Source organism: Portunus trituberculatus, chromosome 17, assembly GCF_017591435.1.
Source record: "Portunus trituberculatus isolate SZX2019 chromosome 17, ASM1759143v1, whole genome shotgun sequence".
Taxonomy (NCBI): domain Eukaryota; kingdom Metazoa; phylum Arthropoda; class Malacostraca; order Decapoda; family Portunidae; genus Portunus; species Portunus trituberculatus.
The window spans coordinates 31607525-31635024 of NC_059271.1; the positions used below are offsets into that span (position 1 = coordinate 31607525).

The following is a 27500-nucleotide window of genomic DNA, read 5'->3' on the forward strand; positions in this document are numbered from 1 at the left end:
ACAACTTCATGATTATAATTGCAATATGAAAAAATATATGGATGAGGTTACTGTAGCTCGTCACAAACGGCTTCGCAAGGTCACCAGTTATGTTGTTGTTTATTTCATTGATCTCTTGTATTTATTTCTGAGTTAAGTAATACAGTCGAATCTCTCTGACTTCTTTTGTTTGTAATAAACGGCTCTAATTCCGAGTGGAGTCAAATAATTAGTGAGGTGCCGCATGGATTAGTTTTAGCCGTTGTTATTCTTAACATATATTAATGATTTGGATAGTGGAATTACAAGTGATAGGTAGATGAATTAAGTGGGATTCTGATGCCATTGTCTTACAGGTGTATTTGGATGGGACGAACGAATAAACAGACGGATGACAAATGCAGTTTAACATTAACAAATGCAAAGAGCAAAGTACTTAAACATAGGTAGAGAAAATCCAGACAATGGGTATACAGTAAACAATGAGGCCCTGGTTGATTCAGGATATGAAAAAATTAGGAGTTAGTTAGTTCCGATCTTGATCTGAGGAAAGAATGCATAAATGATAAATATAAGGGAAATAGGTTTCTACGAATAGTTTTTATGAGTGTTAAAAGCAGAAGTCCGGAAGTAATATAAAAGTTATATTTAGCGCTAGTCAGACCGCATCCAGATCACGCTGCACAGATCTGGTCTTCACATAACAGGAAGGATATAGGTCTATCAGAATCATTGTAAAAAAAGAAAAGACTAAAAGGATACAGGGGATGAGGGATAAATCCTCCGAAGCGAGGTTGAAGCTATTAATATTACACTCTTGGAGGGGACCTGATAGAAATGTTTAAGTGGTATAGGAGTTCTAATGAAGGACACATAAACAAAGTTCTTCGGATCAATAGCCAGAACAGAACCAGAATTAATGGTTGCAGGCTTGAAATGTTTAGATTTAAGAAAGAGATGGGAAGGAAGTGGTTGTCTAATAGAGTGGTTGAGGAATGAAACGGACTCAGTAATTAGGCCGTTAGTGTTGAGTCAAGAGGGAACTTTACAAGATTACACGAATACCTGGATAGGGATGATAGGTGGAAATAGATAGGTGTGTTCTTATAGGGATTGCCGCGTGTGGGTCTAATGCCCTCTTGCAGCTTCCCTCATTTTCTTATGTTTTTGTGTTCCTTTTTTTTCACTACTAAATTCGCTCATCATCTGTTTCGTTTCTTTCCCAGCGTCTTTCCTTTCCACTTTTTATGGATAAGTGCCTTAAAAACAGCTGGTCCTAGTAAGCCGGATGTGGCACTAACCGATCATTAGCCACTTCAGTATTGGAACGCATTTTGACTTTGAGTTTAGCGTATGATTAGACCATTTTGTTGACATTAGGGAAGGAACTATGGAGGTCAGAAGATTAATGGCCACAGTCTTCACTACTTTAATCCCATATAAATTTCTGAAGCTGTATAAAACCACCAAATAGCAAGCAGAATGAATATGGAAACGTGACATGGTACTGAAGAGGTTAAAAAGATGAGACAAACCTAAATCTTCCCCACATGTAATCTTAATCAAAATACACTACAGTTATTATACATTTAACATTTGAGTAATCTGCTTGTCTGTGTTTAGGAGTTCGACGCGAGATCTCAGTACGGGAAAGCCTTCATACCAGACGAATTCTAGGTGGCATCCTTGTACATCAGCCTTTCACCTGGTTGTTCTCAGACTCACGTACAGGTGTGCCCAATACTCTGTCTCGCCGAGCAATGAGTTCGTGTCGATGTTAAAGCTGAAGAACGTGATTGGTGCGGTTGTCAGTTGTGTTCAGGGTCCGCTGGGGTGCTAATGTTGGGTGCTGAAGGCTTGAGAGAGAGAGAGAGAGAGAGAGAGAGAGAGAGAGAGAGAGAGAGAGAGAGAGAGAGAGAGAGAGAGAGAGAGAGAGACAGAGACAGAGACAGAGAGAAATGCATATTCAAACGGACATGCTGACCGACAAACATACTTGGGTACATTCAAACTGGGACCTATACGTGCATTTAGCCAGAGCTTTGTAGTCTTCCTCCTCCCCAACATTACCTTCTTCAGCACTGGAAGGCATTTTTATCATGAATTTTAGGTGCGATTAGATGATTTTATTGCCATTAGGAAGCGTGTATGGAGGTCAAAAGATTAATGGTCAACGTCTTCACTATTTTAATCCCACACATGAGTTTTTGAAATTGTATAAAATCACCAAATACTAAGTGGAATAAACATGAAAACGCGTCATGGTACTGAAGGGGAATAAGACAGATAGAAACACACACACACACACACACACACACACACACACACACACATACATACATACGCAGTACATAAGATATTATACAAATAAATTGCTAGACAGTCAAACTTTTTTTTCTATTGGAATTAGAAGTATCTAAGCGCAAAACAAGCAACACAATGAAAGAGAAAAATATACTAGTCTATTTTAAGAGTATATTTTATTCTTAATGTTTTTTTTTTTTTTTAGAAGGCGTGGTAGCAACAATTTTTTTTCTTTTAACCCATTAGCAACAGCAACACATAAGATAGCAGTATATGGAAGCATTTAATTAACCATGATGCTCGTACAAACCAGCAAGTCAAAAGATATGGCAGAGACAGATGAACCCGAAGTCATAAACAACAGTGCCTTCATACAAACACACAGTCATAATAGACCTGATACCACGTACTACATTATACACAACGCCAGGTAGTTAACTTTGATATAGCACGGGGTAGCAGAGGTCGAGGCCAGCAAGAAACGGGACACGTAAGCTGATACCTCGGTGAATAAGCGGTAGGAAAAAGAGGAAAGCTGGACTAAGAATAGAAAGAAAAAGCGTGGCTGTCGGATGAGGGAGACTTCACGAGTCCTTGGGGATTAGAGAGACGCCAGCTGGGAAATGTGGTGAAATAGGAAGATTGCGTGGGAGGAAGTACTAAATGAGCGTGTGAGTGTTTTTTTTTTTTTTTCTTTTTTAACGGAAGAGGAGAAGCTGGCCAACGGCAACAAAAAAATATAGAAAATAAAACCCACTTGATTCCTAGTTCCCTAAAAGATTAATAGAGTTAGCCAAAGAGTCCGGCCTTGAAACCTCCTCCCTCTTAGAAGAAGTCAAGTCATATCTCGGTGTCACTAAATGAGGGTTAGTAAGTAAATAGTGAAAGTGCTTAGAGGAATGTTCATCTACTGTGAATGAGTACTGAGAAAAACAAAGAGAAGGAGGAGGAGGAGGAGGAGGAGAAAAATAATACTAGAATCAATATTGTTACTGATCATTTTTGTAATATTGATAATACGAGTAACAATTATATTGATACTAATAATGGTGATAATAATATCAATGACGAGAAGAACAGCAAGAAAATGAAGCCAGATGCATTTAGAAACAAGAAGAGAATACGACGAATATAGAAAAAAAGGAAGAGGAAACAAGAAAAAAAGAGAGATAACGTGGAAAAGGCGAGAAAATATGAAGAAGATAAGAAGAAAGGAGACGGCAAACACCCCCCCTAAAAGAAATAAAAATATAAAAAAACAAGAAAAGAAGGAAGGGGAGGAAGAGGAGACTGTATATTGACGTCTATAGAGGCAGAAACGAAACCAAATCATTCTCTCAACCATGCACATCCACAAACCAACGATTAAAAGTAGAATATAACATATGCAGACAGAGAAAACTAAAACAAAGACAAGCGAAAGAAGAACAGGGGAGTGGGAAAAAGACGATAAACAAGGAGGAAAACATTGTAAAGAAGAGAGACGAGAAGAAAAGAAGCTAGAGGAGGCATGATAATGGGATTGCTCCACACGCTCCTCGCTCTTCTGATAACTTTTCCTACTGCTTCTCTTTCTCCCACACTTCCTTCCACACGTGTCCTTCAATTGGCAAGGCAGTCAGCACCACAAACCAGGTGTGCGTTTTGCTTCTTCATCCTTTTACAACATTTCCTCCTCCTCTTTTTCACACCAATTTATTTTCCTCTTCGGAGTTTTCCCTCAATACAATTCCACTATCTCTTCTTTCTCCTCCTTCTCCTCCTCCTCTTCCTCTTCCTCTTCCTCCTCTTACTCTTCCTCCTCTTACTCTTCCTCCTCCTCCTCCTCCTCCTCCTTTTCTTCCTCCTCCTCCTCCTCCTCTTCCTCCTCCTCCTTCCTCTTCTTCCCTCTCTTTCCCCCAGCCTCACCAGCCGTCATTAACCTCTCCTAGGCTCATCTTTACTTGTAACGTCCCTCTTCCAACTTGTTACCTCCAGGGAAGTGCTCCTGTGATTCTTTCTCTCTTCTCCTTCCCGTCATCATTTGCTCTAGTATTAAACGCACGAGAAGGCCAGCGAAGGGTAACGAGTCGGACAAGTACAATAACTGGGCAAATGACTGTCATTGAAGAAAAGTAAATAAACGAGAGCCGAACAACGTCAGGGTGCAATCAAGAAGCGAACGGCCATATCGGAGAAATGTATCATCTGTTTTTTGTAGAGAAGGAAGTTTGTTGTGGAAAAAAATCGCTGATTTCTTTTGTATTATAATAGAAATAAGGTGAGACAATTGGTATAGGACAGAAGGAAAAACATTACAGCAAGAAACAGGAAGTAATGAACAGCAACACTCACCATACTGGCAGCGGGATCCGTAGAAGCCCCTGGGACAGATGCATCTGTTGTACACACATCGCCCTCCATTGTAGCAGAAGACGCGGCCACACGCAGCTGTAAACAGAGAAGTGAGCAGGACAGCCCACAACACTGCCCGCGCCCCGCCCATCATGACCAGTCTTCACGTGCTACTCCAGCGTGTTCCTGTGCGCCTCGGTGGGCTCATTCCTGCTCCTACTGAATCTTCAATGGCAGGGAAAGGACTGGCCTCGAATGGTGTGCGCAGAGCCACTCAAAACCACTCGACACAGAGCTCCTATACCTCTTTCAGTAGCGTTCTGGAGAGATGTTTCGTATATTTGCAGATATTTCGTGATATTCTGCAATGTTAAATTTGGTTCATTCATTTGTTTGCCTTTTTTTCAAGTAAGAAGTAGCATTGCGCACGAACACGGATAGTTCCATGGATGAAAGGCCTTGAGTGTCATGCGATTTTCTCACGCCAGCACGTATTCAAGGGTTCGATACTCAGCAGTTTGTCCCGGGGCAAGGATTTCCTTGGTGTAGATTCTTTACTTCCATACTTTTTTTTTTTTTATGTAAGGGGGAAACCAGCCAAGGGCAACAAATAAAAAAGAAAAAAAGGGACCACTTGAAATTCTGGTTTCCTTAAAGATTAGCCAAAATACAGGTGTGTGTGTGTGTGTGTGTGTGTGTGTGTGTGTGTGTGTGTGTGTGTGTGTGTGTGTGTGTGTGTGTGTTTGTTTGCTGAAGAACATATCGATTGTAGGTCATTGTACAATAAAGGACAATCAAATACTCCTCGATAAAATCTCCACCTCCAGGTACACTCGTGGGCAGTAATTAGTCTTCCTTATTGGGCGTTACGCGGCTTTCCCAGTGGTGGAGTGCGGCAGTGATTGTGGCTCAGAGTGTGACGACGAGAGCGCTGCGGGGGAAGGTGGAGGACAACGCGAGATGGCAGGAAAAGCTCTCCAGTCAGCGCGGATATTACAGACCCTCTCTCTCTCTCTCTCTCTCTCTCTCTCTCTCTCTCTCTCTCTCTCTCTCTCTCTCTCTCTCTCTCTCTCTCTCTCTCTCTCTCTCTCTCTCTCTCTCTCTCTCTCTCTCTCTCTCTCTCTCTCTCTCTCTCTCTCTCTCTCTCTCTCTCTCTCTCTCTCTCTCTCTCTCTCTCTCTCTCTCTCTCTCTCTCTCTCTCTCTCTCTCTCTCTCTCTCTCTCTCTCTCTCTCTCTCTCTCTCTCTCTCTCTCTCTCTCTCTCTCTCTCTCTCATGCTCTTGGTAAACAAAGGAGCTCTGAATGAAATCTGACAGAAAACTATTCTTCTTCTACATTCTCTCTTCGATTAATTAAATGTATCACGGAGCCACAAAATGCAAGGCGCTTTTTCCCCCACATTCCTAATCTTATAATCGTTTTAACGAGAAGATCCCTGAAGAATAATGTAAGGTATTGGTCTCCTAAATTGTTTTCGTGTCGCTTTTGTATTTGTGAGCACCAACGTTTATCGCCTAATCAATTGTTCTTGGTCGCCTTTCTGTTCATCAACTATTTTTCATTCAATTCGTCATCGGTAATAGAATAAATGGTATGAGAAGGAAACGTGAAGAAAGGAGGAGTATGGTAGGTTGCTAGCGACAACCATGCAGGAGTGTTCAGTCAGTTGCATTAGCCCCTTCAATACTGGGACACGTTTTTACCTTGAGATTTGAGTACGATTAGACCATTTTATTGAGATTGAAAAGGGTTTGTGGAGGTTAGTATATTAATGGCCACAGTCTTTGCTATCCTAATTCCCACATGAGTTTCTGATGCTGTATAGAATCACCAAATAGTAACCAGAATGAATATGGAAACGCGTCCTGGTACTGAAGGGGTTAATCACTGATGTCATCCCGTTATTACATGCATTCCTTAGCATTTCAACAACTCCAGTGCTCTTTTTTTTTTCTCCTACCTACACTGTTAAAGAAAACGTCAAATTATCTTGGATATTTAGTGCAGTTTCTTTGTTTTATTAATCACTTTCTATTTTCTTGAAGCAACATTAATCTTTTTTTTTTTTTTAACCTTACAACTTTTTGTCAACTAATATCCAATGAAAAATAAGAACAGTAGGAAATTTACCCCTACAAAGCAGTCACTTCAATTGTTCAAGCAATAACCAGCCAGTGACGCAAGGTAATTTAAGTGATTGCCTGCTTCCTAAGCGTAAAGTGACCTTGAGCACATCTGGACGCCTGGCTAAGCTTGTGCTGATACGCCACCACTGCACTGCATTGCCTCAAAGCGGCCTATAATTTGATTACACGAGACCATAAATGAGATATCGCTTTCCATTCAGGGCTCATTACCAGAAAACGATTCATGATTAATTAACTTTACATATCATCTCCATTCCGTTTGTCACAGCATAATTACAGGTACGTTAGTGGCACAAGAACGGATTTATAAATGTGTGTAAAAGCTTGGAAGCATTTTACTATGTATATAAATGAATCATAAATGTTACCACAAAACAAGCACTGAGTGGCCTTGATATTCTGAGTTTTGTACAAGGCAGAGCGCTTTTTAAGGAAGCCAACATTAAACTGAATCATGAATGGTCTTATCCTCCACGACATATCAGTTTATCTGCTCATCATACTCACAGATAAGAAAGGAGCCGAAAACGAAAATGGAGAAGGAAATGTGGTGGTGTTAGAATATTTAAACGACCCAAACTCTATATAATAATTGAATCTCCTGGAGTGTGAATCAACAAGTGGCACAGAACGTCACATTTTTCTTCAGTTTCGCTAGTTTTATATAAGATAAATCAATGAAATATAATAAAACAGAGTAAGAGAGATGCTGTTGATTTTGTGAAGCTGTTATGCATTTGTGTTCTCATCGTAAGAGTTTTATATTACTGACAAAAGGTTAGGCACAATTATACCCTAACCTCTCTGCTCATTTTCATCAACATCTTGCCTGCGTTTCATTTGAGCAAACGGACACATTTCACATTAGTTCATGTACAAAGAAAGACAAAAAAAGGTAGTAGTTCCATAAATTATACCAAAACTTCAGAGTCGTGGGATTCTGTAGCGATTGATATGTTTATCTGTAGCGATTCATATGTTTATTTTATAGTGTTAAGTCATAGCATTAAAATGGACGCGTGTAGTATTTAGATTAGAAAGGAAAATGTTAAAACAGCTGTCAAAACATCCCTTTACGCCTTCAGTACCTGGACGAGTTTTTCCTATTCATTTTGATTGTTATTTGGTGACTTTATACGTCTTCAGAAACTCGTGTGGGGATTAAAATAGTAAAGATTCTGGCCATTAATCTTCTGAACTCCATAGACCCTTCCTAATGTAAAGAAAATCTTCTAATCATACCAAAATCTCAAGGAAAAAAGCGTCTCAGTACTGAAGAGGTTAAAGCCAACGGACTTGTATAATATAAAGAACAGGTACAGTCACTGCTCAGATCGAGAGCATCAACCACAACTAAGATGAGAGAGAGAGAGAGAGAGAGAGAGAGAGAGAGAGAGAGAGAGAGAGAGAGAGAGAGAGAATACAGATTCACACACGGTAGATAACTTAAGGTTCGTGGGAAGGGTATAGTGAAAAGAGAGAGGTGACCATCTGGCCTGTGATGTAAAGCCATGACAAATGCTTCACTAGAAGGAATTTTTAAGACACTTCCATTAATTCAGGATAATATGTATAGGAACCTCTTGAGTACCATGACGCATTTCCATACTCACTTGCTTACTATTTGGTGATTTTATACAGCTTCAGAAACTCAAGTGGGGGATTAAAATAATAAAACTGTGAGTATTAATCTTCTAATCTCCATAGACCCTTCCTAATGTCAATAAAATCATCTAACCGTACACAAATCTCAAGGTGAAAATGTATACCAATATTGAAGGGGTTAATTGGATCTTTGTTGATGTCTTGTTTGTTGCCTTCCACTAGAGCCACTATGAGAGGGATGATGAAAAGAAAACATTTCCATAGAGTTTACTGAATTATAATTACTATAACATGGGCCCCTGTTGCTTCATAAAACATCTCTTTTCTCGTATATGTTTTGTTTATCATAGTGTCTCAACTCTTCCATTCTCTCTCTCTCTCTCTCTCTCTCTCTCTCTCTCTCTCTCTCTCTCTCTCTCTCTCTCTCTCTCTCTCTCTCTCTCTCTCTCTCTCTCTCTCTCTCTCTCTCTCTCTCTCTCTCTCTCTCTCTCTCTCTCTCTCTCTCTCTCTCTCTCTCTCTCTCTCTCTCTCTCTCTCACACACACACACACACACACACACACACACACACACACACACACACGAGGTCAAACTTGGCTTTTCTGGTAAACAATCATTCGTTGTATGTCATTGAATGAATAAATATAATCCATAAGGAAGCCACAAAACTTGTCCACGTCCACTTTCATGTGTTGATGAACAGGATAATAAATGCACTGAACAGACTTCTTCCTTCCTCCTGCCTTCCTTTTCTTCCTCTCTGCATCGCTCATTATTGTCTCCTTTCTTCTTTTCTTTCGCTTTTTATTTACCTCTTTTAACACCGTGTTCAGCTCTTTGCCCCGATGTGAGGCGTTGGTTTGCAATCCTCACCCTTAAGGCACTCGAGGGGCTCCCACAGCAGGTGTTGAAAAGCAGACCTGCACCACATAAACATGTGCTTCAGGAATATACGCTTCAAATGGTTCTGTGTGTCGGGTGAAAGGTGGAAGCATTGCCTAGCCAAGGTGTTTGTTCTTCCATTTTCAATTTAAAAACAGTATTGCTTGCCTCAATATATTTCGTGATCTCTGTAGAGTTAAATTAACATTATGTTAGTAATAAGAAATGCCTTGGTAACAACTCAAGTTATTCATGTCAAGATAAATGAGTTTTTACTGTACCGTCCGTCAGATTGGGACGAGGAACAGCTGGCACCGTGCAGTCTGCAGCGCCAAGGCTGCTTGGATGGATCAGCCAAGGGTAGCTGTGTGCCAGGTGGTTTGATGACGTGTTTCGCTTTACACAGGCCCTCGAAGGACAAGTTGAGAGTGAACACAGAATTATATATATATATATATATATATATATATATATATATATATATATATATATATATATATATATATATATATATATATAGTTGACCTATAAGGTTTGGCAGTGTCTGAGAAACAGTGTGTTGTGATGGTTCCATTCCTTTGTACCAACAGAGTACCGCCACCCGCAGTTACCCGAGCACTGAGCCATCCGTTGGTCACACCTTCGAACTCACTCTTCAAGTAAACAGAGGGAAAGTCGCCATAAATTTTTCACTCTCCCACTGGCTGCAAACCTCCCTGCCAAAATGTCAAGCATTACAAGTGTTGTGTCAAGGCGGCGATGAACCTTGACCGCCAGATATTTTGACTGGAGTCTGCCAAGAACATTTGTGTTGTGTTTTGTCTAAATCAAACCCTGTGCAACTGTTGGCGAGGAGCTGCATGCTTCGAATTGTGTTGGTGGCTTGCGTCAACACAACGGCATGGCCTTGGAATGTCAGTTCGCCTTCGTTATCTCCTCCAAACATTCAGCACAAAGACCACCATGCGGACTAGACAACAACATCAACATTGCCACTTCAGCATGTATCGTATGTATCATGTTGGAACCACATTGTCTCGCTTCACGTTTCCCTTCACTCCTTGACCACAAAGTCAAGCACTTCGTCCTAAGTTGTAATTGTGTTGAGGGGCATCGACCACCACGACCAAACACGAACTTCCAAATTCATCTTAGGAAACGTACCCTCCTCCTCTTCCTCCTCCTCCTCCTCCTCCTCCTCCTCCTCCTCCTCCTCCTCCTCCTCCTCCTCCTCCTCCTCCTCCTCCTCCTCCTCCTCCTCCTCCTCCTCCTCCTCCTCCTCTTTCTCGTCTCCCTTTACCTCCCTACCTTATACTCTTCCTCCTCATTATTTTTTTTTTCATATTCATCCTCCTCCTCCTCCTTCTAAGTTTTCCTCTTCTTCCTTCTCTTTCCCCTCTCCCTTCACTCTTCTACCTTATACTCATCCTCCTCCTCCTCATCCTAATTTTTCCTCTTCTTCCTTCTCTTTCTCCTTTCCCTTCACTCCTCTACCTTATACTCCTCCTCCTCCTCCTCCTCGTCCTCCTGCGTGATTCAGCCTCTCTCTGTCGAAAACAACATTAAAGGCCACTCAGATAGCTCCGTCCGACGCAAGCTGAGCAAAATATTATGAAGGAGACAACTAATTAACCTGCTACCTGAATACACGTTTCAAAATATTCGCTTCTTTACCGTATCTTACTTCATTTAATGGGTGATCCTTTTGGGGGAGCTTGTGTGTGTGTGTGTGTGTGTGTGTGTGTGTGTGTGTGTGTGTGTGTGTGTGTGTGTGTGTGTGTGTGTGTGTGTGTGTGTGTGTGTGTTTGTGTTGGTAGGTGGATAGATGTTTGTATAACGGGTTCTTTTTTTTTTTTCTTTCTCCCTCTCTCTCCTTTTGTCGTAGCGTGCCCCTCCAGACGTCAGGAAGTCTTACGGTCTCGTTATGGTGTTTGCCAGTGTGTCGGGCGGCCTAAAGTTTGGAGCGAACTCAAAATGAAGAGGTTTGGCCCGTTAGTGTGTGTGTGTGTGTGTGTGTGTGTGTGTGTGTGTGTGTGTGTGTGTGTATGTGTGTGGCCGGAGGGAGTGGAGGGTGCGGTGTGAGTGGGAGAATGTGTGTTTCGGATGGAATTTTTATATTTTCTCTGATAAAACGAGTATGAAATTCAGACAGAGTGTGAGGTGTGGCGTAGAGGAATAGTTTTCAATGGAGATATCATTTGGTTAGATTAGGTTACTACTCAAGGTTACACAATTCTTTTAGGGTTTTTTTAGAGTTCTAGTGAGATATTAAGATGTGTACGTGAGTAATAGGAGAAACACTCATGAAGACCCTGCTACTATTTTTTTTTAGTTGAGGTTACACTGATTTTTAGCCTCTTGAGTACCATGACGTGTTTCCATATTCATTCCGCTTACTATTTGGTGATTTTATACAGCTTCAGAAACTCATGGGGGTGTTAAAATAGTGAAGACTGCCATTGATCTTCTGACCTCCATAAACACTCCTTAATGTCAGTAAAATGCTTTAATCGTAAACAAATCTCAAGGTGAAAATGTGTCCCAGTAATGGAGAGCTTAAAGTAGGAGTGAGTATCCTTATAAGCGTGCATTTCCTGTTGCCTATTTCCTGCCAATCTCCTTGCCTACCAACCGTGATGACTTTTATATGACAGAGAATTCAAGTTTTTGTTATTACTATTACCTTTAACTTCAATCTCAGCTGTATCTCGCGCCAACTGTATATCTTTTCTTGGACTTACATACATTAGCCACCAGCGTTCCCTTGTCATTCTACCACCACCATCACCATCACCACTGCCACCGCCACCGCCATGTCTTCCATAATGGGGCAGGCAACAGGTGGTGCTTCAGGTAAACACGTTGATAAGGCAATAGATGAAGTTTGTAGCATTAATGAAAGACTGATGGAAAGAGTGAGTAACAGAAACAAGTGGATAGAGAGAGTTAGAGAGCAGGGGAACGGAGCTTAATCAGTAGGACCTCCTTTCTCTCTCTCTCTCTCTCTCTCTCTCTCTCTCTCTCTCTCTCTCTCTCTCTCTCTCTCTCTCTCTCTCTCTCTCTCTCTCTCTCTCCTTTCCTTTTCTTTTTTCTACATCTTTTCTCTCTTATTTTCTCTTTTCCTTTCCTTCTCTTCCCTCTTCCTTCCTTTCTTTTCCTCCCTTTCTCTATTCTCTCCGTGTCTTTCGTTTGTTCTCTTCTCTCCCCCTTCTGAGTCTTTGCCCTTCCTCACCGCAACAACTAATCAAGCACAAATGACCTGCACCTGGCTGTGGGGAGGCAAGAGGGCATTGTTTGGAGGTCCATTCATCCTCGGGGCTCTCGTTGTATACCCAAGCACGTCACTCTAATGTTTGGCAATTAACAAAGAAGTACTGCCTCTCTCTCCCCTTCCTTTCCCTTCTGCTCCTCTGCATCTTCAAATTGCTCTCGCCCTTGTACACTCTAACTAGACTCTCTGAACCTTTAAGTGATATTGGAGTCTTTGTGATTACTTTGTTTTCTTATTTGCTCACTTAATATTCCTCTTTGGTCTCTTATATAACTCAGGGACGCTTCTATTTTCTCATAGCGCTTTTTCATGTTTTCTTTTTTTTCTTTATGTATTTTATTTATTTGTGTCTTTTTTTATTTACTTAGTTATTTATTTTATCTTATTTTTATTTATTATTTATTTTTTTTTGTTTGGGAAAGGTTTGTGTCGGTGTTTAGATGCGTGAGTTGTGTCGGTGAGTTAATGCTAATGAGTCAATTTCATGTTTGTCTTGAAAGAGGGCCGTCTCTAACCTCATACACGAAACTTTCCATGTGTCTCTCTCTCTTTTAGATGCTGGAGACATGTTTCTTTATAAGGAGAACGCTGGTATTGTCATTAGGTGTAGTATTTTCTTTAATATTGTGGTTATTACTATTACTTTTTGATGTTTGAGACGTTTCATTTCAAGACTTTATAGTAATTTGATTTTATATTTGACTTTAATATTGTAAAGGAGCGTTTCCATTATTATTTTTTTCTTGATGGTTAAAGTATTAATGGATTGGTAATAAGTCAGCCGTCGGGTTTCTGGAAAAGGAAGGCTTTGATGTGACTCCTGTCCGTCCTTATGGCACTTACTGATTAATTCATGTTCCAAATTAGTTTTTTTTTTCCTCTCTTTCCTTCATTTTGTCATTTTTGTTTTCTATTTACCTTTTTATAACTCTTTTTATATCTTCTTCATCATCCGCATCTTATCCCTCACCATGTCAACAGTTTAAGGGTGACACACCTGTATCCAGACGCGGCTACAGAAGCGTATGAGTAAAGCTAAATTTTTTCATTCATCAGTTTTTGTCCGTGATTTCCGACAGCCAGTGATTAGCAGCCACTCACTCAATCTTTTTTAAATACATAGTTTTATTCATATTTTGTTCATGTAGCACATTCAGCGATTTACTCAAAGCTCTCACCTCCATGTCTTTTATTTTTAAAGTCATAAACTCTCACAAGATATATTTATACTTTTTATTGTCTTCTTGTGTCCGTAGCGTGCCAGCCCCTCCAACAAGCTTCCTTTGTTTCCCCCTCGCTGCCTCGCCCTCTGCCAACTGAAGACTATACAATGCCTTGGTCATACTACACCATTTCACGGATCGCTCTTGTAGGTCTCCACTTACTCAGAACACCCTGCCTCACTGACCTAGAGCCTCGATGATACTCTTCTGGCGTCTAAGTGTAAATGCTGTGAGTGTTATTTATCTCTTTGATATTGTTATGCCTCTATAAGTGTCAGGTTTGCTTGGTTACTATATTTTTATGCACAACATGAGATTTAAGTTATGCTTTTAATTTATATATTTTTTTGTTTGAAGTAGCTATTTGTGTGATTTTTGTCCACATGATAACGTGACGTGTGGCTGTTGGGCGTGGTTGCATTATGAGGCCATTTTACCTGAATGACGAGCAGGGAAGCGAGTCACAGGGAAGAGAGAAACTTGAGAACAATTTTGCAGACAGCTCACAGAATGAGATCCTGGCGTCTAGCTTCTTGTCAGTGACCACATTAATTTTGAACGAATTATATGCTAATTTGTTCTCATTCTTGCATTCACTCCATGGCAATATGTCCTTTGTTTTCTCTGACACTGATGATGACGTCCTGTTCCTGAAGTACAGTGGAGCCAAGAAGTAACTATAGTACATCTAAGCAGACTCGCTGCACTCAAGAAACAAAAGCATGAAGTTTCTATTATCTCACGTTCTTTCCAGCTCTTTACTAACATAGCTTGCACTTGTTCGTTGATGCAATTAATCTGGATTCCTATATCGCTTTAGTTCATACAAAGGGTAACCAGAGAGAGCGACTAAACTTTTCGTGAATACTTCCCTTGAGTATAATAACGAGTTTCCATGTTCATTCTGGTTACAATTTGGTGGTTTTATACAGCTTCAGAAACTCATGGGGGGGGATGAGATTAGTGAAGACTGTAGACATTAATCTTCTAACCTCTATAAACCCTTCCTAATGTTAATGAAATGGGCTAATCGTACACAAATCCCCATCAAAAAATGTGTCCCAGTATTGAAGGGGTTAATGACGTTTGGTGCAGGGATGGTGTGGAATGTCTCTTACTAAATAAAACGAGTGGATATTTTCTACTCACGTGCAGGTAATGGTGTCCCTATCTTGTGTTATATTCGCGCACTCGTCTTACTACAGAAATTTTGCCACTCTCCTGTGCTTCATACCTGCACATGAATTCAGTTACTTTCAAGCAACTGCCAAAATTTCATGCATGTCCATCTCGTAGCCAGCAATTATAAACATACAAAAAATACGATCCTGCTTTTCCACCATCACCACTGACGGGCCTGGAAAACGTGGAATGTGATATTTTAACCCCTTCAGTAAATGGACGCATTTTTACCTTGAATTTTAGGTATGATTAAACAATTTATATACATTAGGAAGGGTCTATGGAAGTTAAAAGAATAATGGCCAGAGTCTTCACTATTTTAATCCATCCCATAAGCCACTGAAGCTGTATAAAATCACCAAATACTAACTAGAATGAATATAGAAGCACGCTTGTAAAAAGAAAATGAACAGATCACCACAATATACTCATTCTGTATAAATAAAAAAAGTTTTAGCAAGAGGTGAAACATTTCTTGCCTTCTACAACCTCTCAAGACAGACTCTGCTGTGGACCTCGAGCGTGAGCGTCTCCTAATTACTATGCTACTCAAAGCGATGAGTCTGCCTGCCACCTGCCGCCTGCCACCTGCCTCTTAGCGCCTACTGTGCCCACTTTTTAAAATCATGTTTAACTCCTTCAGGACCCGTTTTCATATTCATTCCGGTTCCTCTCTGATGATTTTATACAGCTTTAGAAACTTACATGGGGTATTAAAACAGTGAAGACTGGCTATTAAGTTTCTGACCTCCATAGACCCTTCCTAATGCAAATAAAATCGTTTAATCATACCCAAAAAATGAAGGTAAATATGCGTCTCAGTACATGCAGAAGAGGTTAATGGTATCTAGACGTGTGTGTGTGTGTGTGTGTGTGTGTGTGTGTGTGTGTGTGTGTGTGTGTGTGTGTGTGTGTGTGTGTGTGTATACCATAGATACATGCATTAAGAATTCCTGTTGGGTGACTGCAAGCTGCTCATCTGACTAGGCTGGTGTCTGCCAGTTATGTGTCAAGAAAGATGGATGCCCTCTGGAGCCCCCGGTACAGCCAAGCAGGCGGCAGATATACGGACGGGGAGAGCAAGGACGTTGGCATTCGGCGCCCACACTAAAACTAAATAAACAACGTGACATCTTGGTATGCTGGGGGAAACCAAGCTGACAGGCCCGGTTCGCGTCCCCAAGGAAGGGTTTTGCCGCCAGGTGAACCAGACCGCATGCTTCCACTATTAATAAGTCCTTGAAAAATAGGTACGCTACATTTAAACTAACAGGAGATAAAAAGCAGTAAACATCTAAAGGAAGAAAAATTAATAGCTTCTTGTGAGTAATGTTGGTTGTGCTTCTTGGCTTAAATGTTGCCATCTGGGAAAGGAGGAAGTGGTGAAAGGGAAATATTAATGATAGAATCTGTTGACATAGCGACCTGATGGAAGTTTCTGTGCTTTGCCTAGATTAAAATGGCCTTCTAGTCGATTATGATTTGCTTGACTTCTCCGCATCTTGCCTGACCTCCCGTGAAAGTCACTTGATTTGCGTGAAGATTGGGAGGAAGCACCAGAGGATTTTAAATACTCGTAGCACTGTTTGTTAAAATTACATGTTACATAGGGTCTCAACCATTAATACTTAGGTTTGCATAGATTCGTTTGATACTGTAATAGTGTCAAAGCTATCTAAAACGCCCAACAGTTTCAAGACATTTGTCCCAGACTTTTGACTAACTATCACTCTTTTAGGGAAATGGCAATCAAATGCGCCTTTTTTTTCATTCTTTGTTGCCTCGCTTAAGAAAAATGTAAGCTGACATAAACTGAAAGGATAGCATAGGGACAGAGAAAAATAATAAGAAAATCAGAGAAAAACAATGACAACACTCCTGAAATGGCGAGTGTCAGGAATGAGAAGTGTTGAGCAGGAAGGATGGAAGAAAGGAAGGCCGACGCGAGGTTGAGGAAAAAGAGTAATTTACTGAGGCCTATAATTACGTGCATGTGCCTCGCCTAAGATAATGTCCACTGTAAACTGCCTAAGGTGATGCTTATTAGTGTTTGCCTTAAATAGGAAGTGACAGTGGCACAGCCTGGCCTGCAGTCTGTGTGTGTGTGTGTGTGTGTGTGTGTGTGTGTGTGTGTGTGTGTGTGTGTGTGTGTTTGCGTTTGCGTTTGTTTATCTCTCTCTCTCTCTCTCTCTCTCTCTCTCTCTCTCTCTCTCTCTCTCTCTCTCTCTCTCTCTCTCTCTCTCTCTCTCTCTCTCTCTCTCTCTCTCTCTCTCTCTCTCTCTCTCTCTCTCTCTCTCGTTCCCCTCCATTAACCTTGCCTAACCTCCTTTCCAAGCACTACATCCTCCTTATCATCCTTCTCCTTCTCCTTGCCTCTTCTGTCTCTCTCTTTTACCCATTCTCCTTCACCCTTCTCCCTCTCTCGTCCCCTCCACATATAGCCCGGTGTTCGTCAAATGACTAGAAGGAGAAACATCGCATAATAGCAACCCGTCACACGTATCTCGACACAAGGGTAAAATTTGCTTCACTCTATACCGTGAAGCACCTAAGCACTTCACCTGTAATTGAACCCCTCACCTGCCTGACAAGCGGGAAGGTGACAGGAAGGAGGTAAAAGAGGACGTTGCAAGAGGGGAAAAAAAAAAGTGTGTGTGTGCGATGCCAAGACTGAGATTTAAAGGCTTAATGCTTGAGTCTAGCTTGATGTTGATGGCTGGGTTGGTAATCTGCTGGTGCCAGGAAGAGATATGAGGTTTAAATGAGTATGATTGGAGGTAATGTTATGGCTGGTCTGCATGTGTTAGGCGCCGCTGATCAAGACTGACGCACCGAGTGTTTTCTCCCTTACAACAATGGACGGGTCAGTTTTTATAGTGTAGGTGCAGCGTTTATCGTGTCCTCTCGTTGCGAAGAGGACGTCCTGGTGGTGTCAGTGTTAAGTGTGAAGGAGGAACGAAGAAAAAATTGGGCATCTTTATGGTTGTCTGGTTTTGAAAGGTTCAAAGTTGCGAAAGGATTAGTTTGATTTCTTTATATCAGCTTCAATGATTTTTTTTTCTTTTTACTTTATACTTGTCTGACTTCTCCTTTAATCAAAGCAGAAAGATACTGTAAAGGTGGTTTTTAGTCACTTCGCCTTTTTAATCCCTTCAGTACCATGCCGCGTTTCCATTTTTCATTCTGGTTACTATTTCGTGATTCTGTACAGCTTCAGAAACTTATTTGGGGGCATTGAAATAGTGAAGACTGTGGCCATTAATCTTCTGACTTCCATAAAACCTTCCTAATACCAATAAAATCGTGTAATAGTACCCAAAACTCACAGAAGTGAAGGGTTTAGTAATGGAGCCATAACTATTTAATATAAGCGATATCCTTACTGTAAAAAAAAACTCTCCCGACATGAACTGAATGCATAAAGATACAACCAGTCTATATATATCCCTGAATAACTTGACCTCTTCCATCCCCCCTTATCCTAATGATCAGTATCCACCACCAACACTACCTGCCCCTTCCCTTCCCATCACCTTCCCCCCTAAAGCCATCAGTGTCTCTCCCTTCCTCTCTCCCTCTCTCCCTCTCTTGATCCTTGGAGTCAACACAAGACGGACCTTTGATCACCGCCCATTATGTATTGGAAAGTGATTTTGTCCCTTTTTTGGCAATTTCTCTTGATAATGTGTCGTGCTAAACCTTTTCTGGAGAGCCATCGTTTAAAATGTTTGAAAATAATCTCTAGGCTTTTCTCTCTCTCTCTCTCTCTCTCTCTCTCTCTCTCTCTCTCTCTCTCTCTCTCTCTCTCTCTCTCTCTCTCTCTCTCTCTCTCTCTCTCTCTCTCTCTCTCTCTCTCTCTCTCTCTCTCTCTCTTGTTGTAGTTTTTATATTAATCATTTATTGACGTTTTAGATCAGAGTTTATTCGATATCTTACCTAGGAATCGATAAGTTTGCTTGAGGTCCATTAAATTCTGTTTGGTTATCTAATTCCCGGGTAGTTTGGTGGGTTACTAAGTTAAGAGAAGTGCTCAAGGGTAGTGTGTGTTAACTAGATGAAGAGAAGTTTGGGCTTATTTGGTCTGGGATGTTCTAGAAATCGATTAGCTATTTTGGGAGGATATGTAGAGAATTAGTTAATCTTACAATCACTTCAGGTTATGGTTATTTATTTCCTTTTAGTAGTTTATTGACTGGTTATCTGAGTGTAGGTATTTGTGGTTTGTGGGACATTATATTGTTTGCTTGTGGCTTCTTGGTTATGTAAATTTTTAAGGAAGATTGGGTAGTTGGTGCAAGTGAGGAGTTTCATTAGTTTGTTACAGGTAGTTGATTTAGCTTTAACTCCTTCAGTACTAGGACGCATTTTTACCTTAAGTTTTTGGTATGATTAGACGATTTTATTTACATGGAGAAGAGTCTATGGAGGTCAGAAGATAAATGGCCAGAGACTTTACTATTCTAATCCCCACATAAATATCTGAAGCTGTATAAAATTCCCAAATAGTAACCGAAATTGATATGAAAATGTGTCCTAGTCCTGGACCATATATGTGGGTGCATGGAGATGTGTGTGTGTGTGTGTGTGTGTGTGTGTGTGTGTGTGTGTGTGTGTGTGTGTGTGTGTGTGTGTGTGTGTGTGTGTGTGTAAGTTGTGCCGAGAGAATGGGGGCGGTTTGAAGAGACGAAAGAACACGAGTAGGCGGGTGTTGGTGAGTGGGACTGAGATAGGGGTGGGGACGTTGGGGGAAGTAGGGAGGAGATTTGTTTGTGAGTCAGGCCTGTATTCTGAAACGCTTTACTCTCTCCCCATCACTGCTTTCCAAACGCTCCAGTTGAAGATATCGTATTTTTAAGCGTATTTTCAAGGTTCTGGTGATAGATTGGCAAGATTTATAGTTTTTAATTGGAGAAACTGTCTTGAAAATCTATATAATTGTCTCTGTGGCCTTGGAAAATTGTCATAGTGAGAGAGGGAGGCGTTTCTGAATACGAGCCTTACGAGGTTAGGTTGGGTTCGGCTAGTGAGGCGGTATGCGAGTGTGGGTGACGGGGAGAGGAACAAGAACGAGAGAAGAGGGAAAACCATGATACTGGTGGTGACTGCTGGTGAATGTTGAAAGTGCCGTTGTCGTCTTAGTAACCGTGACAGTAGTCGAGGATGAAAGAAAATGTGATCAGCGTGATAACGAATGATCCGCTGCGTTCAGTGTAATCCGTCTAATCAAGGACAGATGAAACCTGAATGTTGGATCGGCAAACTGGATTAGTGTATCCCTCAGAGTTACAATAAGATTAGCCCCTCACAGCTCCAGGCCGCCCGCTCCGGCACAACGCGATCACTCCAATATTGCGTCAAATTTCACCGCACGTATGAATCAGTTACTGGGAAAAAAATTGGTGCAGAATTTCATATTGGATATTTGTCAGCTGTCAATCAATGTGGGACGGTTATTATATCATTCACAGCGTTTAGGCAAACCAAAATAGATTTAAATCGTTTCTGTGTGTCATGTAGTACAAGCAAGAAAAAAAAATGACAGTGAGATTTGTATACCGACAGCGTGTGATGCAATAGTGAGGAGAACGCAGCGTTAAGAAAGCAAGACTGACAGAAACTTATACCTGATAAAATATAAATAAAATGTGTTGCTTTAGTAAGTGTGATATTAGTGAAAACTGTTCAAATAGCATGTGAATCCATTATTGTTTTGTCATGGGTTTTCAATAGCGCTAATATTGATATACTTTATAACTAGAATATAATAATGCTCAATTTCATACACAACATAGAACATATACGTGCACAGCTTATTATAATGCCGACCTCCGCCGGGGCAAGATAGAACCAATTACAGGTGTGTTCTTTACTTTCTCACCACTCTGCCACTTCCATCACACCTGAATCTCAAGTAAGGGAAGGTGAGAGAAGAGGTTACAGATGACAAGGATAAAATGGAAAGAAGATCCGAGGGACTAAGTGAGATTGAAAAAAGAAAGGTAAACCGTTTGCTGTTGGAGGGAGAGAGAAAACGCGAAGAATCACAGTGAAAGAGAATCTGGGAGTCGGTGACGAGAAGAGAGAAAGAAAACAAGGAAGTAAACTTTTACGAGAATAGAAAGGGAAGGAGAATTTGGTGGAAGAAAGAGAAGGAAAGTTAAAGAAAACTCTGGATTCTTTTTCTGTCTGAAGTGAAAAAAGAAAGAAAACAGAAACATACACCAAAAGGGAGAAAGGAAAGACAGAGCGGAGACAGGTGGTCGGGGGGTGTAATTTTAGGCAAAACCAACTGACAGATGTTTACGAAAAGCGAGAGGTGTTGAGTGGGTGTTAACAAGGTGCTTAGGGAAAGGAGGAACGCCGTGGGGAGCCGAGGAAAGCAGTGGAAGAGGTGGGCTGAGTGGGAAGCCGTGTTTGACGTGAATTAAGAGGCCAGAGCCTTGGTGATAGGACCCAAATGGAAATGCTATTGACAGACGACCTGGGCTGCTTGTGGGAGTGTTGAGAGAGGGAAGAGGAAGGGAGGAATGGAGGGGGAAGAACCTGTGTAGCCAATCACATCGGAGGACAGATCCATCACCCTTCACACTCCCGTCTTCAACCCTCCCCGACACCTGCCTGCCTTGCGACCGACCCATCAATATTGTGAGGTGCTGAAAAAAGCCAGTGAGAGAGAGAGAGAGAGAGAGAGAGAGAGTGTGTGTGTGTGTGTGTGTGTGTGTGTGTGTATGTGTGTGTGTGTATGTGTGTGTGTTAGTGAGGGGGTGAACCAAGGCATTTCAGAAGGCACAAGCGAACCAGACTCTCTCGCTCGTAATTCTCACATTATCTTGACGCTAATGGACTGACCCACGCGTAACTCCGCCGCCCACAAGTTGAAGGCAGTTTGTTTTTGGGGTATTATTTATTTTACATTATTTTGGGAGCCGCAAAGAAGCCAAGAGGAAAGGTGCGTGTGGGGAAAAGGGAGTACAGGTGTGGTTGTGGGGCGGGGGTGGGGGGAGAGGGAATTTGTTTCTAATTTATGTTTATAGATTAAATGTGTGTGTGTGTGTGTGTGTGTGTGTGTGTGTGTGTGTGTGTGTGAGAGAGAGAGAGAGAGAGAGAGAGAGAGAGAGAGAGAGAGAGAGAGAGAGAGAGAGGAGATAGAAATAGAAACGAAAAGTCTGCTTGACATGTATATAAGCTAACCCCTGGCATATCTACTCTCTCTCTCTCTCTCTCTCTCTCTCTCTCTCTCTCTCTCTCTCTCTCTCTCTCTCTCTCTTTGGACCAGGTACACGGATAAAATTGATAGTGCATTCTTTTCTAATAAAATTGTTCTAATTAATTATCAGCACACGGGGGAGCGCCACGCTCGTGTAGCAGGTCACGGCTTGTACTGACTCCCCGGAAACGATTTCACGCGGCACCGATTTCATTTAAGTCGATAGGTTAAATATATTGCTTTTATAAATGGTTATAATTAATTCCACTGTCAATAGAAAAAAAAACTTCTAAAAATGGTGTTTTATTGCTCAAAAAAAGAGCAGTGAAATCTATTGTAGGCTTCAGTTGAATCTCCCTTGGTCATTCTCTCGACACCTTGAGCTTCAGCACCCATCATCGTGTTGATTGTAATGGATGAGGGAAGACCTCCATTAGAGCAACCCGATCCCCAGCCTCCCTGACACCTGATCCGCACAGCCGCACGACGACACGCGATCGATACCCTCTTGATTAGTCTTGCTGGGAGGACAGCAGGGAGAGTCACATGATCCGGTGCTTTCCTATAGATGTGAGGAAGCCGCAACACAGAGGAACATGAGGAGAAGTGAGCTGGTAGTATGGATTGGTAATAATGGTGCAAGTATTGTGGTGACCTTGTTCGTGAAAATTACTCCTTGCTGAAACTTGTAAACATGTCTAGTGAAATGCGAAGCAACTGAGTAAGTACGATCTCTTTACTAAGCCTTGTATTGCTCTCTCTCCGACAGTCTTTGATGCACTAGTTCGCCCTCTCTAACCCTTACACGCGTGGCCAAGATGGATTACCTATACCTACACGAATATAAGCCCTCCAGGTGTCATTCGGCTATGTAGGCAAAGTAAAAATCGTGTTTACATTTGGTATAGTGCCCGATTTATTTTAGTTCCAGTGTGGGCATGCTGGTTTACCTGCGATTAGTGTGAGACCCAGATCGAAACTTTGTTAGTGCCTGGATCGTGCAAGCTAAGAGCGGTTGAGGCGGGCACACAAATCACCTGTCTCATGATTGGACGGCCACACCCACACGTGTCACGATGGAAGGAACCAAGTAGAGAGCGACCACACCCCACAGATGATACTATGGAAAGGACCACGCCCTCCTATCAAAATTAGGCGTTGAAGGGAACTCGTTAACTTATTGTAGCCTAATAATCATCACTGTTGATACCAGTTGTCTGCAGGATAATATCCTCCAACATTTTTTTCCTACACTTTTCTACCGTCCGTCAGTAGTTCCCGCTAATTTTCTCATCTCTTGTCTGTATTGTATTCCTCTCCTGCCAATTCTGACAACCTAAGTACGTAGCTATCTATTTACTATAAATATCATGCTTAATACAACCTGCCAAGTCTGTTTTCATATTCATGGTTGTCATGGTCTTAGTTACAAATAAAACCTGACAACATGCTGGTGTGCGATTCAAGGTTATAACTATTTCAAGGTTACAAGAATTGAGTGAAAAATGAGACTGGGTGTAAAGAGTAGTCTGAGTGGGAAGTGTTGAATTAAAAGAATATGTCGAAAGAAAGGTTGAGTGGAAAAAGAGGATTAACCCTTCAATACTGGGACGCATTTTTACGTTGAGTTTTGGATGTGATTAGACAATTTTATTTGCATAAGGAAGGGTCTATGGAGGTCAGAAGATTAATGGCTAGAGTCTTCACTGTTCTAATCCCCAAATGAGTTTCTGAAGCTGTATAGAATCTTCAAAATAGTAAATAGAATGAGTAAAAAACCGCGTCCTGGTACTGAAGGAGTTAAGAGTGACTAGAACGCAGAGCAGAAGCAGAAGTATATAAATGTGAACGGGAGAGAGGACTGAGCGAGAAAATCTGGCTGACTAGGAAGAGATGGCTTGGCAGGAACAGCATTTGGTGGGAAGAACACGAGTGGGAGAGGGAAGCCAGACTAGAGGGACACTGAGCAGTAGCTTCATAGTGAGTGTTAGTCTGATAACGATTTTATGTCGAGTGGCTGAAAACTGATAATGTTGAGTGTTGGTAATGTCACGTGTTGCAGTATCGTTCATGAATGTTGATTTGGGATTAGCTGATGGTCATTTATTGCAATCACTAATAGCATTGCTCCATTATCACCAATACTTTCACCTATGCATCTACCACCATGACCATCCCAATTACTATCCATAAATATCCTACTCTTAACCCCTTTAGTACTGAGACGCATTTTTACCTTGAGTTTTGGGTATGATTAGACGATTTCATTGACATTAGCAAGGGTTTATGGAGGTCAGAAGATTAATGGCCAAAGTCTTCACTATTTTAATCCCCACATAAGTTTTAAGTTGTATAAAGTCACTTAATTGTATCCAGAATAAATAGGAAAACGTGTCATGGTACTGATGAGGTTAAATGTATATATTTATCTCAACTACCACACAATACTCATATATTCAAGAGTCTTTACGATACCTTAAGTAAGTGACCACCACCACCACCACCGCCTCCTTCGAAGCCACCCCCACCACCTTTGTCTTGACATGGGAGTCTAACGCATCTTCTCTGTTTTTACTCTCCAGTGAACGCTGAAGATTCCTTGGCACACGAGAGGAATTTCCTGTCCTTTGCATTTTCTCCGTCGCCACACGCTGCCTGCTTCTCACGGCCGCCGAGCAAAGGTGAGCAGAGACTTTTTTTTTTTTGACCAAGGAAGAGCGTCTAACCTCATAGATAATGTTTTTTTTACAAGCATGCATGTATCTCCACTATGATTACGTTGTATGTGCGTCTCATTCTTATTTTTTATCAACAATGTGTGTGTGTGTGTGTGTGTGTGTGTGTGTGTGTGTGTGTGTGTGTGTGTGTGTGTGTGTGTGTGTGTGTGTGTATTCAATTTTTTTTTGTTTGTTTGTGCTTCCATGTTTGAAATCCCAAGGTAGTAATGAAAATCCCAAAGCGACTGCGTGTAATAAATAAGCATAAAGTGTTCACCTTCCTCGTGGCGACAGAGGGTGCGGCACAGAGAGGCGCGTAAGGCTTAACGAATGACGGAGCTGTGCGTGCCAGCTGTATCAAGTGTTTCCCGGCAGCGTGTGTGGTGACAGGTGGGAGGGCCAGTCTGACATGGCTGCGTGCGGCCCTGCATGCACATCTTTGCTCTCCTCACAGACTTCCTGGCCATAGTTCGATAAGAGACTCACCATCATTATAGCTCCATATCGCCTTCCGGTGCAGCAGTCTACTTCCCACAGACGGATGTCTAGACACCGCGCTGAGGAATCACCATGCAGCTTCCTCATGTTGCTGCTGAATTCGTTAACGTCCGAATTTGTAGAGAATGAGTGGCAAAAAAAAAAAAGTTTGTAAATCTGCATGATTGCTGTTTCTGCATATCAACGGGGAGGAAAGTCAGTAGCTGCACCTTCAACCCCCTGCCCACCGTCTCAACCCCGCAGGTCATGAAAACAGTCGCTCCTTTCTGATAACGACACTTTCAACTGCAAACATTACAGACAGAAGAACTTTTTACAGAAGCGAGGAATTTATAATTTTAGCTGCATCATCAACTGCTTAACATGTCGTTAAAAGACAAACAGATCGTGTCAGTGTTATCTGGAGAACCTTTTGGATACTGAGAGTGAGGAGCGGGTCGAGTAGAACTGGGAGTGCCAGGAGGAGCTTCAGATGGAAGGCAATAATGGCCAGCTAACCCACTCTTGCCGAGGAGACAAGAGGATAAAAAAAAAAGAATTGACAGGAAGGAAATATAAGTGTGAGGTGAAAAGGAAATGCAAGGGACTGACAAGTGTGAAGGAAAGAAGACGACAGGTCTGAGACACCAACATGTCCATCATCACACCGTGTCCTTCATTAAAAGTTAAACATGACAGAGAGGAGTGAGTGGGCAGCAGGTAGAGGCCGATATGTATCTGAAGATTAAAGAAGATGAAACGATACAAAAAAGTTCATAAGTCACTTCCGTGCTGGAGATGAACTGCAAATATCGTGACACTCAAGACTTTAGCGGTGCGGAGAAATCCATGTGCAAACTTAAGTGGCTGGTAACGAAGAGCTGAAGACGCCGCTGTGTTATCAAGGTATCACTCATTAATAAATATTGGAAGGAGACGAAATTTCTAGCGTTATACTGTCTGGCCGCTCCCGTCAACACAGATGTCTCCGGCGTGGTCACTATAGGCGCGGCACTGCACAGCAACACGTCCGCTGCCTCTGAACGTTGAGCAGCGTCTGCCACACCTACCCGGCCGTCACCATTACCACCTCCACCGCCGCCGCCGCCACTACCGCCACCACAGCCGCCCTTCCCTGACCCCCAGTATCCCGCAGCCTCCAGGGCGCGGCTAGACAAACTGAGGGCCATTCTAGTGGTACAGCTGGGTCGGCACGCAAACACATCAGGGGTGAAGAAAAGAAGGAAAAAAAATGTGCGTGTTGCAGAAAGACACGTGAATTATCTCCGAGCGCCGCATCACATCTGGAACGTTTCTTTTCTTCATAAGTCATATGAATATTTATTTGACCCAAGTAATTGCACGACATTTTACCATTACGATGAATTATCACTTTCCGCAGCTCTTTACAATGCATAACTTCTCTTTCCTCTTCCATTCTCTTTTTGCAGCTTTTTGTACAGCTAGTCTCAATAAATAAATACATAGAGTAACGTTCTTGCTTAATGGCTGCAATATCTTTTGTTTTATCTTCAACGTTTAGCTCCGAGTTTCTGAATCTATTAGTAAAAATAAATTTGTATATTCTCAACTAAATATGAATGCATCTGACAAATATGAAACTTGACAAATCTCTCTCAACACGCGTCAGTGACTTTGAATGTTTAAATAATTATTGTAAGGAGAGAGAGAGAGAGAGAGAGAGAGAGAGAGAGAGAGAGAGAGAGAGAGAGAGAGAGAGAGAGAGAGAGAGAGAGAGAGAGAGAGAGAGAGGTGATAGAAGCAACATTTACCGTCTCGTCTAATCTTAGCTGCTTTCAACGCTGTGACATTAGCGTTGTGGGCGCCATTAAGCACAGAAAGCATCATGGCAACTGTGTGGCTTGGCTCCTGCTTCTCCAGTTATTGGCAACCCTGATCACTGTTAGCGAGCTGTCCTCTTCCACCTTGCCGCGCCTCCACTTAACGTCTGTCATTTCTAGCAAGACTACGGACGGTTTTTTTCGTCTGCTGAGCTGGGGTGCCTTGTTGAGTGAAGCTTTCGTTGAGGTAACTGAAGACGTGGACCTCGGCGACGATAATATCAGGGACCATCATTTATCTTCCTGTTCTGCGGAGTTATAGCCTGGGCCGTGTAAGGAGGAAGAGTAACTGTTGAGCACTTAGTCATCAG

At 41.8% G+C, this 27500-nt stretch overlaps 1 protein-coding gene across 2 annotated transcripts in view; it reads right to left on the reverse strand.

The window, feature by feature from the left end:
• LOC123504849 (multiple epidermal growth factor-like domains protein 6) overlaps positions 1-26584 on the reverse strand; it is a 53559-nt gene extending 26975 nt beyond the window's left edge. Inside the window, exons 1-2 of one of the 2 annotated variants that reach the window (XM_045255748.1) lie at positions 26285-26584; positions 4618-4979 (exon numbers count right to left, since the gene is read on the reverse strand). In XM_045255748.1, the coding sequence (XP_045111683.1) occupies positions 4618-4771 (154 nt within the window). In that variant the 5' untranslated portion in view covers positions 4772-4979; positions 26285-26584. The remainder of the gene's footprint in view (positions 1-4617; positions 4980-26284) is intronic. The other variant, XM_045255749.1, reaches the window with a different exon arrangement.
• Positions 26585-27500: the final 916 nt, after the last annotated feature.